General features: G+C 56.4%; 1 protein-coding gene across 1 annotated transcript in view; it reads right to left on the bottom strand.

The window, feature by feature from the left end:
* TEAD3 (TEA domain transcription factor 3) overlaps positions 1 to 13,416 on the bottom strand; it is a 56,193-nt gene that overhangs the window by 23,764 nt on the left and 19,013 nt on the right. The window contains exon 2 of the mRNA XM_067531456.1: positions 5,557 to 5,811. Coding sequence (XP_067387557.1) covers positions 5,557 to 5,692 — 136 coding nt within the window. The 5' untranslated portion in view covers positions 5,693 to 5,811. The remainder of the gene's footprint in view (positions 1 to 5,556; positions 5,812 to 13,416) is intronic.

Genomic DNA, 13,416 nt, shown 5'->3' with positions numbered 1-13,416 from the left:
TTCTTGGCACACAGGGAACCTCTTCCAGGTGCTCTGGAAGTTTACAGAGGCCTCAAGGGGTCGTCAGTCCCCAAGCGCTAGTCTCCTCCTCTGGGACTGAGCTTTGCAACTCCCTGCGTCTCTCTCCCCCACTGGGCTATCCGTGTCCTCTCCCCTCCCCTCTATTTTAACTGCATGGGTCACTTCTCCTTTGCCCCCCCCCTCTGCTCCCCAATAGCACCTGTGGTTAACAGTGCTGCGGGTAACTCTCTGCTCCCCCTGCACAGCCCTTTGTCCTGCCATGTCGCTGTGGGTGTCTCTCTGGGACCCGCACACACAACCCCTACTCTCTGCTGCCTGCGCGCGCGTGAGAGTGCCTGTGGGCCCCACTGTCTCTGTGGTACCTGCATAGCTAAGTCTGTGCCCCCCACCTCCCCGTCTCTATGGTACCAGGTAGCTCAGGGTCGCTCTGTCTCACACTCAGCCACTGGCAGGCCTTGCTGTCCCGGCCCCTGTGATTCACCAGAGGTTGTGCCATTCCCTCTAGGAGGGCACGTCCCTCCTCCAAATTACCACATTCTCCAAATTCCTCTCTCCTGACACCACCACGTGAACCAGTTGGACGGCTCTGTTAAAAATAACCGAGTGGGACAAGCTCGGAGCCAATCAGCGCCCCGCAGCACGCCAGCCCTGGCCGAGTCCAACTCAAGTTACACTTGCTGTCTGGGGGCAAGACGCAGGTTCCCTGAGCGCCTGGCAACAGCCCTGAGAGACAGAGAGACACCCCTTGCCCGACAAGCCCAGGCCCTCCACTGTATCCCCACGCTCACACGCTGGCCAGCCTTCAAATGCTAGAGGTTACCATGGGTCAAGGCTAGCCCTCCCCCTCCCACCGCTTCCCTTGGCCTCTCTCTGCCAGCAGCTAGCTCAGTCCCTCTGTCTGCAGTCGGAACACCCCCACCCCGGAGCCTGTAGGTTACCCAAGCACAGTGCCAGAGCTACAGTGCTCCGGGATCCCCCCGGAAGAATCCCATCTCTAATGCCTGCCCGGAGGGGTAGCCATGCTGGCGGGTTGGAGAAGCCCTCGCCCTTGTCAAGGGAAGCTACAGAATGTCCCCCCGAGTCCTGTCTAGGCCCGTCGCTGGCAAGAGCTCTCTTATCCTGTCAGAGCACAGGATCATCCCCAAGGAAAGAACAGGGCAGCGGGGGATTGCAAGCGCTTCATGGCAGGGACTGCTTCCTACTGGGTGTCTGTACAGCACCTAGCACAACAGCGTCCCAGTCTCAGCTGGGACCTCTAGGCGCTACCGTAATGCACTTAATAAACAACGGCCAGCAATACCACAATGAGACTCATGTAAGCTGTTGAGGGGGGGATGTTACTGCAGCAATCCTTGGAGAACAAAATACTATTGAATTCTCTACTGAGGTTACTGGTTACAATGTGAGTTTGGGACTAGTACTGTAGAATATGAGAGTGTTTTCTTGATACGATCCTGGAGTTCTTTTTTTTAAATCATCAGTCTGAGAGGTAAGCAGGTTGGGCAGGAACAAAAGGCAGCGGGATAACAGAGGATGGACAGCACCCCCTTGCCCAGACAAACAGCGGGGAGGTGGGGTTCCCTGACTCTGCTGGATTTAGTTTCCCTCTGGCCACGGGTGACCCAGCCACAGGGTCCTTCGTCGGGGAGCTGCACGGGGCACTCACACAGGCTGGAAGTAACACCTCGCAACCCCCACACGAGAAGGTTCAACAGCCCCACCGGGGGAATGGAGGCCAGAGAAGCACAGCAAGGGGAAGGGATTCGTCAAGGCCGTGCCGGTCACAGACTTCAAGGCCAGAAAGGGGCCATCGTGATCAGCTACTCTGACCCCCTGCACGTGGCAGGCCACAGAACCTCACCCGCCCACGCCTGTAATAGACCCATAACCGCTGGCTGAGTGACTGAAGTCCTCAAATCGGTAAGGATCTGAGGCAAGGCTCATGGTGGTTTCAAGGCCTCCTCTCCCAGAAGAACCAGGAGTTGGGGCGGGGAGCCTACAGCCTCTCCAAACCATTCTCCTCCCGGTGGATTGAGGTGGACAAGGTCTATGAGCTCACCCTGCTATTAAACCCACTCCCAGATTAGAGGCCGACCTGGGCTAACTGTATGTTCTTTTCAATAGACCCCTCCTTGCTCTCTCCTCTAGTAGGGAGACCAGGAAGGGTCCCTGCAGCCCTGTTCCCAGTTACAAAAGAGAGCAGGAGGCAGAGGTGGCAGGTGGGGGAAGGAGGGGAAAGCAGAGAGAAGGTGGGGAGGAGGCGCAGTGAGAGAAGAAGGTGAAAATGAGTTTCTGAACCCAGAGCAGCAGTGTGGAAGATGAAAGCGGAATTGGGCTGCTGTCCCTTTAAGCAGCTGCCAGATGTCTCCCAGCGGCTGGAAAAACCAGTTTGCACACTTGGGTTTGTTGAGTGGAGGCCAAGCTCCCCAGCGGCACTCCAACTATTCCCAGAGAAATCCAAAAAATGCACCCGCTTTAGAATCCCCGCGCTCCCCGGCCTCCATTCCCGAGGTCCTGGCCTAGAAGGGTCACCCGCTGGGGGGCATGAGCGGGGAGCAGGGGGTGCAAAGGCTGAAAGGCAGTGTGGTGAAGCACATCCCTCGGGGTGGCGGGGAATCTCGGGAGCAGGGCTGGGGAGATGTCTTGCTTTGCTGAGGGAAGATCGGAGAACAGGAGCAGAGGTGTGGAGAGCAGTGGGACCAGTGCAGGGGAGGGGAGCAGTTAATGGAATGGCTAATGGTTAGGGAAGAACTTAAAAAGGGAACCAGCTGGCAAACTCGCACAGCACAGTGGCAACTATCCCCCTCCCCAGAGGCGGCTGCATTTTGTAAGTGCACAGTTGGTAAGGTGCTTTGGAATTCTTTGTGACTAGAGAGGTTCGGTGTCAGGAGCAGTCTGCAATTCCCTTCAGCTCAGTGCTGATTCCCAGGAACTGGTGCAACATGACTCACCAGTTCTGATCGGGTGTAAGAGATGTGCCTACTGACTCCAGGTGTGAATTTGGCCACGTTTTTCAGAATATGATCAACATATAACTATCCTAAATCCTTGGCCCTTCTCTAGCATCCTCCCATGATCTCAAAGTGCTCTACAGACATGAACACGTTAAGCGTGAGGTAGGTATTCTCCCTATTATAAGGATGGGGAAACTGAGGCAGAGTCAGTGGCAATGCTGGGAAGAGAACCCAGATCTCCTGAAGCCTAGACTTGCACTTTAACCAGTGCTCTCCCCCACTCTCTCAGACTCCACCTCCATGAGTCATCCTCCAAGGTCATAGTGCAATATTTATAACATGACAATCCATCCCCATGGAGATAGGTCTGAGGTCACAAACACTGGGTTCTGACATCACAGAAGGACTCAGCCAGGAGCAGAGGAGGAGGTGACAACGGGTGTTTACACACAGCCCTAGTCACCATTAGCGAGGGAGGCAGAGAAAGCCCACAACAGTCTGATGGGGTTTAAACCTCTATTTTCTGGAAAGACCCCTTCAGCTGCACTTTCCCCCTGGCTCTGCATTGGGGCATGGGGGCTCAGAGGGGCCTACACTGAAACACTGGCCCCATTCCCAGCAGATCCCTGGGTTTCCTTGGAGGTTCTCCATCCAAGCACTGAGCATGCCCAACCTTGTGCTGAGCTGTTGGGACCTCAGACGAAGGTGCCGACTGCGATGGTGGGGTGTGTGACGTGGACACCTGACCTGCCAGGAACTGGGCTGAGAGCCACCAAACACACTGCACAAAGACCCCCGCCACCGACCTGACCTCGGCACAGACTCACTGTCGACTCAGGCAGCAGTTGTCTAGCTCGTCATGCCAACAAAGCGACAGAAATTGGAGCGCAGGCCCCACATCCTGACCCACTGAACTGTCAGTAAGTGGAGGCAAGAGAGACCCCACCAGGATCCTGTATCCACGAGGCTTCCCACTTCCGGTTGCAGACACTTAATACACTGACTTGGGCAACACTTGCCTATCTGGTCATGCCAATAACTTTTTAAAAGTTGAACTCAAGAGGTCACGGGCCCAGGCCCCTTGAGCCACCAGTGGTACAGACTTCCCTCATCTGGACCCTGTAAGTGACAAGGTGACCCTGTTCTTGTGGGAGACTCGGGGCTAAATCCATGACTCCCATGGATGACCGTGGCCCCTTGAGCTGGAAATGGCATTGGAGGAGGTTCTGATGAGGACGTGGGGGAAGGAGAGGACTCTGGGAATGCAGTTAGTTTCTCTCAGGTGGTGGCCCCAAAAATTCAGAGCCAGCGACACAAGGGGACTTTCCGGCCAAGCCGTGGTTCGAAAACACAAATCCAAAGGCGGTGCCAAGGTAGCCTGGGAGGAGCAGAAGGAAGTGTTTTGTTTAGAACCGGCACAAGAGGCCAGATGCACCAGCTTTCACGCCCAGCCCCAGGCGTGTGGACTCCCTGTGCCGAGCCTCTCTCTGGCTGCAACTTCACCAAACCAGTCAGTCCGGCAAAAGCAGAGACAGAGAGGGAGCAAAAGACAAAGGGAGGGAGCGAGAGAAGGGAGAGATGTGACAGAGGGAGGGACAGAGACTGTGGGAGTGCAAGAGAACTCGGGCTCCCCTGCATGGGAACAGAGTTCAGCATGGCGTGACAGGTCTGAGCCATTCCAAGATGCCCACCCCCCCACCCGCCCCGTCCTCTGGTCCGGCTTCCCCTTCTGTACTCCCGACAGGCCAGTAGAGTCACAGCCCAAAATATCATGGCTGAGACACCACGTAAGTGCCTCTGCCATACACAGCAGGGCCCAAGCCTCGGCAAGTGACGGGACAGTGGGCAAGGCACCAATCATACAAAGCGCCTAACACTTCCGTGTCCAAGACGTCCAGGCTTGGGGCATTTGGGGGCCCGGAGGGGCGATTCCCCTTCAGAAACTCACTTTTACTTTCTCTCTCACTCTGCCCCCCGCTCACTTTCTCTCTGCCACCCACCGCATCCGCCACTCCCCTCGCCAGCCAGCAGTCACCGAGATTAGGTCAGCGCGTGGGGTTGGCCATGGGGTGATTTAAATCGTCTCCTCTCAAGGAGAGAGACTCTCTGTGCACAGGAAGGTAAGAGACCGAACATCAGAGCCTCAGGGGATGCAGAAACCTCCCCACACACCTCAGTCCCAACTCACAGCATCATGCCCAGCTGGTTCAGCAATAGGTCCCCAACACAGCTCTGCTGACAGTCCTCATTTCTAACCCCCAGTCAGCTCTGCTTTTCTAGGCCCGGGCTCCCGCAACGCAAGCACCTCAGTGCTGAGCTCCTGACTACTCCCATCCTGGACACCCTAACCCCCCATCTGGACTCTCACACGCACACTTCGGTCAGGCTACAACTGTTCTCCATTTATTTGGGTTTTGAAGTGGTCCTAAAGGAGGTGTGAATTGCTCTCATTCATCTCAACCGGATGTTCACTCTGAAACATAATGATGGATGCTTGGATAGGCACTCAGACACCCCTGCGGTACCCGTTGGTTCAAGCACGGATCCAGTTGAACACCTAGAGCGGCCGGGTCTCACTCACCGTACATCTTGCCCTCGTCGGAGAGGATGATTTTCCGCCGGCCGCAGGGGGGGTAGATCGCCAGTGCCTCCTGGAAGCTCTGCTCAATGTCTGGACTCCACACTCCCTCGGCATCATTGTCCAGACTCTTGTCCATTCCCTCCTGTCCATCTTCCCGCCCCTCCCCGGGGCTGCCGCTGGCGTTCCAGCTGTTGGACGCTATTGTGATGGCTGCTCTGGGCTCCGACCCCGAGCCCCCAATGGCAACTCGACAACCTGCAGGGACAAAGCAAAGGTCACCGATGAGCAAGGCACATCTCCTGACACCCTGTCCGCAGCGATAAGCACTAGAGCACACTGCCTCCTACCAGCCAAGCAAAAGCAGGGGGAACCAGGGGCTGGGAGAGGAAGTTCCTCCTCTGCTAGGGATATCAGCAGTGTATGTACACCCGTCAGGTGATAAAAGGTGCGGGCGCTGAATGTCAAGGAACCAGATTGGGTACTGAACACACGCTAACCCATCAGCTCAGCTCCCCTCCCCGGCTCCAATAATGCACCAAGTCAGGTGGTCTCCAGCGACAGGAAGAACCAGGATGGAGAAGGTGGAGGCCATGTGCATTGCTGGGGATGCTGCGCTAAGAGCACGGGGCTCTATTGCTGGCAGCGATGCCCCTACAGCAACTACTGGGGCCAGAGGAGAGATGTGTCTGAGGTTCATTACAGCTCAGCCCCACGGGAACTTCCAGCCCCGAGACATGACCATGTGTCCCCTGCTGCCCCATGACTCAGTCAGCCCCACGGGAACCTCCAGCCCCGAGACACGACCTTGTCCCTCCTCCATATCACAGCCCAGGCCTCCAGCTCTGAGTCATGACTACGTGTCCCCCGTATCACAGTTTAATATCATAGCCCAGCCCCCCCTCCCCAGGAATCTCCCCTCGAGACACGACCCCGTCCCTTCCCCCACACAGCCTCCTGGGGAACCTGCAGCCCCACGACACAACCACGTCCCCTGCCCCATATCACAGCCCAGCCCTCTAGGCACCTCCAACCCCAGCTCGGCACCTCCTCCCCTTCTACCTGTGTCCTGAGACAAAAGCAGGGCTTTCCCGGGCAATGATCACCATCAGGCAAGTGTCGGCTGCCGATGACTGGCTCTCAGGAATACAGACTGCATGGAAACACATGGCACGGAGGGGCTCTTTGAGCGCAAAGGTAGGCAGTGACGGAGAAGGAATATGGGCTGCTACATACGGGCATGAGACACCCTGGTACCCCTGCACTGTGGCCCCCCCACTGGTTACACTACCACCCCGCTACTCACAGGCCATGCTGCTGCCCTGGAACCCGTGGCCTGCTGCGTGCGTTTCAGCAGAGCCATGCAGCGACGCAGCACGGGCAATGCAGGGGCAATTCAGCATGGAACTGTCCCGGAGGAGCACAGAGCCTCTGCTGGCGCTGGGCTCCCTCCCTGTGCCAGGCACGAGGCCCCTGCTGGGGGACCCCTCCCGGGGGACCCCTCCCGAAGGAGGGATCCAAAGCCCAGCTTCGCCAGCAAAGCTCCCCCTCTCCTCCGGGTCAAACTCTGCTCCCCCCAAAAGACTCAACTCTCCAGTGGCTCCAATGGAAAAAGAGTTGGCCCCGAAGTCTGCAGACGGGAGCGGGCTTTGAAATCCCCAGCAGGGATTTTCGGAGGCACCCAGGAGATTTGGATGCCCAATTCCTTTTCCTCTGAATGGGGGCCGGGGGGCCCAGATCCCTCTGGCAGCCCTGTGAAAGCCCCAGCCCGGTTCTCGCTCTGGGACTCTGGTTAAACGTGTCTATTTGGACAGGCCTGACCCTCCCTCTGCCCCTGAGAGGTCACTGGGTGTTGCGTGTAGGGCACAAAGCGCCTGCGGGGGCCCCCCTGGGGAAGCTTCGCTCCCCAGACAGGTTCTGCCAGACAGCGCCTGCGATTTCACCTCCCTCTCGCTCCCCCTTTTCCTGCCCAGCTCCCGGAGCAGGCTCAGTGTTTTGCAATAACATGTTTGGCGGCAGCTGCTACTGGTGGGGATCTGAAAACAGAGGTGTCTCCTTCAGCGAGAGGCTTCCCGGACGGGCTGGGAGAGCACAAGCGAGGTCTCCAGCCCAGACATCTCCTTTTAAAGGAACTGCAGCAAGCCACTGGTTCAAGTGCGCCGTGATTTTCTTTGCTTTTTTTTTTTTTTTTTTTAAAGTAACTTTTTTTTCTCTCTCTCCCTGAGGCCCGTGATGTCACCCAGTCTCTCCAGCTGCTCCCCCCCCCCCCAGCGCCTTCCCCCCGCCCCTCCCCCCTTCTTTGGGAGCAGTGTGGCCAAATACGGGGAACAGAATTGGAGCAGTTAGCCAAAGACAGGGGGGGGGGAGGATGGAGAGGGAGGTTGCTGCTGCGGTTGTGTAGCTTCCCGGAGCCCCGAACACACCCACCCGCTGGTTGTGAGTGCTGCAGTGGAACGGGTGCAGGGGGGAACAGGGATTTTTTGGAGGGTGGGCTGCATGGGTACGCAAGAGCTTGCAAGCACGTGAGAGGGGAGGGAAGGTGCCGGCAAGAGCTCGTTATGGGGGGCCATAAGGTCAAAGGGGATGGAGCGACACAAGAGGCAGAAGGGTGACAGGGTCGAGGAGCCACTGCTGGAGAAGGCAAAGGGGGCTAAAGAGCAGCAGGGTTACCGCTGAACGCCGGCCAGGGACGGACAGACAGACAGGGCCAGGATGCAGCAGAATTGCCTCTTCTTGCGGCCCATGGCGAGAATATCGAGGCCTACCCCGCCCCAGCCCCTGTGCTGCTGAAGGAAAGGGATATCTTGCCCAGGCGACAGCAAACTTCCCCCCAGCTCAGGGGACACAGGAACCCCTTCAGGGATATGCTGCAGCTTTCTGGGTGACTACCGGAGAATATCGCAGGAGGGCCTCAAACGGGAGTGAGCGATAGGTTTGGAAGGGCTGTGTTTCGTGGCATGGCAACTCCTACTGGGGATCAGGAGGCTGCTGTCCCTGGGAGCAGGTGGTCCTGTAACTGGAGGACCTTCTTCTGAACCAGCAAGGCCTGGTCCCTCTTGGAGACAGGATCCTGGGCTAAATAGATCCTGGTCAGATCCAGTCTGGCAACCTCCTCGTTCCCAGGAGATCCCACCCCGGAGGCTCTAACCAGGGACTTGGGACCGAGTCTCCAGCCAGCCATTGTTACTATTATAGCAGTTGCTGACGGGGACCCTGTAGTACTAGGTGCTGTACAAACACACCCGCAGACACTGGGCCTCTCTTAGAGACGCTGATTGCCCATGTCTCCCATCGCTGCTTACGGCTGAATCAGTAGCCACAAATTTCTTCTCATGCTGACCCCACTCATGGGAAAATCTCAGAGGTCACCCTGGGCTTTCCTTCCTTTCAGGTGAAGACACAGTCAAAGCTCGGAGGATTTGGGGAAGGGGAAAGGAGAAGAAGAGAGAGGAGGAGTGCTCCCTCTCACCCCTTCCCTTTCCCACCCAGTTGGGGACAAGCGGAAGAAGAGCCACCCACTGCAAGTCGAGTTGCAGCCACCGGGGAAAGGGTGTCTTGCCAAGCCAAGAAATTCCATTTCCTGGAGGAAGGGTCCGGTGCAGGCAAGCAGCGAACGAGTCGTGGCTTTGACGTAAAACGCAAGAGATGATGAATCCAAGGCTCCACCCAGCCCTTACAAAACAGCGAGCACAATAACAATTGGGAAACCAGCCCCACTGGGCTTTCTTTAGCGGTGTCGGGCCGCCTAACCTGATTGGGGTGGGGGAGGGAGGACGGCGCTGGAGCGAAACGTATCACACCTCCCTTCTTCCACATCACTTGGTCTTGGGGAAGGCGGAGGTAATGCCAGGGGCCTCCCAGGATCAAACGCAGCTCCCACAGCTTGGTTTGCCAAATTGACCAGCCCCCCCCCCCCAGCACGGCCAGGAGACTGGCTGACCTTTGCAAGTAGCCCCCCAGGCTGTCGCAAAAGGCCGGGATGAGAATTTCCCTCCATGTGCAGAAAGGCCTCAGATTTGACCAACATGCCATGATCTCGTTAACGTCCCCATTTCTCAGACAGACCCCTCCAACGGCGACCCTCTTTCCTGGAGCTCATCCAAGCCTCACCCTGCCTCTTTGCATGCATATGAGAAGGTGACCTCACCACTCAGAATGGAGAAGATACCTTCTCCAGCACCAGCCTCCCAGGGGCGTTCTCCTTCTCCCAGGAGCTCCAATAAGTTATAGCACAGCCCATGAGAACCACCTACTTCCATCACCCCTCCACAGGGATCCACATTCCTTCTTCCTACCCTCTCTCTCTCCCCTGCTGCTTCTCTTGCTTTCCCCTCCCTTCCTCAACTTTCAGGTGCCCTGATAAGTAAGCCACCAAACATCTCACTCAAAACACCGACACAGAGCCCAAAAGATTAAGTAAGGGGGAGGTGGAGAAGGCTCAGAAGCATAGCTACCCCATCTCTGCTAAGCGGACATGACCAGCCCCTCGTAAAGCGGATCCCCTGGCAGCACACAGCCAGTAAAGAACTACTCCCCCCGGCCGGTATTGGTGTAGCAAATAGGCGGCGTGACCAAAGGAAAGGGAGTGTGAGCTGGCTATGCCCATCATCAGTTGTGGGGTCCTTCAGCCCTAAACAAAGGCCACATCAGGATTTGGGGGTGGGGGTGTGAATGGGGGCTTTAAGGCCATTTTAGTGCACGCACGCACATGTGCACCTCGCACACCTCCTGACCTGCACTCTCTGCAGAACAGCTGTCCACCCAGGACCTGGCCCACGGGCTCAGAGGCGGGATAGTTAACCCACTGTATTCTAGTTCATCAATGCCAGCTGTTTACTTGTTATGCCCATGATAGTCTCTCTCCCTCCAGTGTTTTATTTTATATTCAGAGCAAGTTTTCTTGTCTGCCTTCATCTCCCTTTGGCTCCATACCTGTTCTCATAGCCACTCCTTAAAAATCGAGGTAAAAATAAAGACACAAAACCATGTGGCGTGGCAAATTCCATTCCCAGACACCAACATCCAACACAGGTGGAGCTGGTAGGTTCCAGACTCACACATGGGGCCTCTATCGATGCAGCAGTAGTGGAGGGAGAGAATGCTTGAGTTTGGGGAAGAATAAGCACAGGAGGAAATTGAGGCACGCAGAGAGTGTGATCATATGAAGAGCAGGGCGAGTGTAATGGAAATAGTTCTGCTTTACCAGAGGAGAACTGGGCCCACGGAGATGGAAGGGGCCCATTCAATCCGAGCCCACAGCCCTGTACAAGGATAGGATATGACAACACAATAGACGGTGTATCAAATATTAAAGCAGAAATGCCCTTGATCTCAGATTGCTTAGGAGTCATAGGCTGGGAGGGAGACACGGATGCAGAGATGGCAGCTTGAGGGTGTCATGGAGCCAGGTCCGCAGCGGGTGTAAACTGATGTAACTCCAGTGACTTCAACAGAGCTACACCGGTTTGCAGTAGCTGGGCGTCTGGCCTCAGGAGACAGGTGCAGCTGAGGCTATTCCTGATGACAGGGTCATCTTCTGCAACTTTTACAGCGAGAGGGGAGGTGGGGAAAGGAATGAAGGCCAGTGTTTGAGGAGTGCTAGCAACACGTTGCAGGGCTGGGACACAGGAGGATGGAGGGTGAAATATCCATGGATGAGGTTGGAAGCTAGTAGAGGAACTTTGCCCTGGAGATTCTGTAATGTGCAGGAAGACAAGGCCTGCCGAGGATGGGGTGGGATGCCCCTATTTACAGGCAAGGGCAAGGTTACAATACGATACAGGAGGAGATGATCTTGTAGACTCTAAATTCACCATGTCTTATTTTTAACCTGTGGAACTCACTGCCAGAGGATGTGGTGAAGGCCAAAACTATAACAGGGTTCAAAAAAGCAGGTAAGTTCATAGAGGAAAGGTCCATCGACAAGATGGTCAGAGATACAACTCCATGCTCTGTGTGTCCCTAACCTCTGTTTGCCAGAAGCTGGGAGCAGACCACAGGGGACAGATCACTATAATTGCCCTGTTTGGTTCATTCTCTCTGAAGCACCTGGCATTGGTCACTGTCGGAAGACAGGCAACTGGGCTAGATGGACCAGTGGTGTGACCAAGTCTGGCTGTTCTTATATTAAGACAGCTCAAAGTTGATGGCAACCTGATCCCAGCACTCGGGGATGGGAGGGAGTGGGAGATGGGTTTTGCCGAGACATTGGGGTAGGCATCGGTATTAGGGTGGTAAGATCTACGCTGGATGGAGAAGAGAGCACAGAAAAGAAACAAACCTTGTCTCCAAAAGCTGGAGAAGCAAGCACCATTGCCCAAGGGTCTGATTGCACAAGGCACTGTGGCTGGAAGGAGGAAAGGAGGAATGCTCCGGAGACCGGAGCTCAATCAAAGATTTAAGGTGGAAGTAGAAGCGAGTTTGGAACGGTGACCCGGGCCCACCTGTTCTGCATGGCACCAAGTCACCCAGAATTCTGCTCGACCTGTCACCACTGCTCCGGGGAGGCGCAGGACTGGAACAACCAGTGGGCAGCAGGTCAGGAGCGAGGCGCTGAACAGAGACCTCCCTGTGGGCAGAGCGCAGGGCTGGAATAGCAGGGGGGCTGCAGGTCAGGAATAAGAGTGCACTTTGTGGCGCTATGGAGGAGTGGCTCAGGACCAGCAGAGCAGGTAGCAATACAGATCAAGACTGGGCTGTACTGGCCCAGCTGTGGGACGAGAACGGGGAGGGTAGGTTGGGAGAGCACGGATGCAGCAGGTCAGAGCTGCCATGCATTGTCAAAGCTGCCCGCAGAGCGATGGCAGTGCTATACACCCCACACGAGATCCACTCAGCTCCGCACGCCCCGGAGCTCCCCCTCCTTTGTCTCCGGCAGCCATGCCCGCGGGTTTGTTCCCTGGCTTTGCTGCTCACAGAAGGGCCAGTTTTAACACCTGCCCCTTCCCCATCCCCCCAACGGACCCACCTCTATAAAGTACCAACACGACCAGCAAAGAGAACTGCTGGAACAGGACCCCGGCCCGAGACCCTCAGCCTCCCAGCCCCCCTCGGTGCCCAGGGCAGCGAGAGTCAGCCTGGCGGAGGGAAACACCCCATTGTGCCCTCACTCCTCATGGCCCTTGCCCAGCAGCCCTCCCCCGTCACATTACACGGCCACCTACAACGTCAGCTGGCGACCTCCCACTTCGCCCCCAGACCCTCTCCTCCTCACTCCACACCCCAGCGGGCCCGGCCCAGGAACCGTTTGCTTGAAAGCAGGGGAGAAGCTGGGTCTTCTGACATAGGCTCGGTTTGTTTCAAATTCTCCTTCACATACCCTGCCTGCATTGGAAGTCCCGGACGCTAGAGACAGAGACAGACCATCACAGCTCCTGCCTAGCAGCTAGTGCAGGGTGGCTCTTGGTTCTCCAGGGTTTTGTCCAGGCTGCTTTTAACCATCCCAAGTGGTGGCGTCCTCATCCCTTCCCCAGGGAGCCTGTCCCACCTCCTGATACCGATCATAGCCAGGAAGGCTGTCCTGACATTCAGCCTACGTTCTCCTTTCGTTATTTCCACCTTCTCGCTCCCCTCTAAACAACCTGTGACCCTCCTTGGGGATTACACCCGGCAGACACTTTAGAAAAGGTATCTCAAGCCCTTTAGCCACTGCTAACTCAAGCTACGCATTTATTTTCTCCTCCTGAAAGGATCCTGCCAGCCCCTCCATCTCTGGGGCTGCCCTCCTTGCAATGACATCGGGGCTGAGACCAGCCTGCACCAGTGAAGTATGACATAGCCAGACTGTGAACATCTCTGGACGCTGCTGTCGGGGAGAGGTCTCCCAAGAAGCCACTGCACCTAGCATCTTACTGCAAGCAGAAC

This window comes from Emydura macquarii, unplaced genomic scaffold (genome assembly GCF_026122565.2).
Source record: "Emydura macquarii macquarii isolate MOO-44397 ecotype Brisbane River unplaced genomic scaffold, CSIRO-AGI_Emac_v2 contig_3220, whole genome shotgun sequence".
Classification (NCBI taxonomy): domain Eukaryota; kingdom Metazoa; phylum Chordata; order Testudines; family Chelidae; genus Emydura; species Emydura macquarii.
This window is presented reverse-complemented; position numbering and strand designations above follow the sequence as displayed.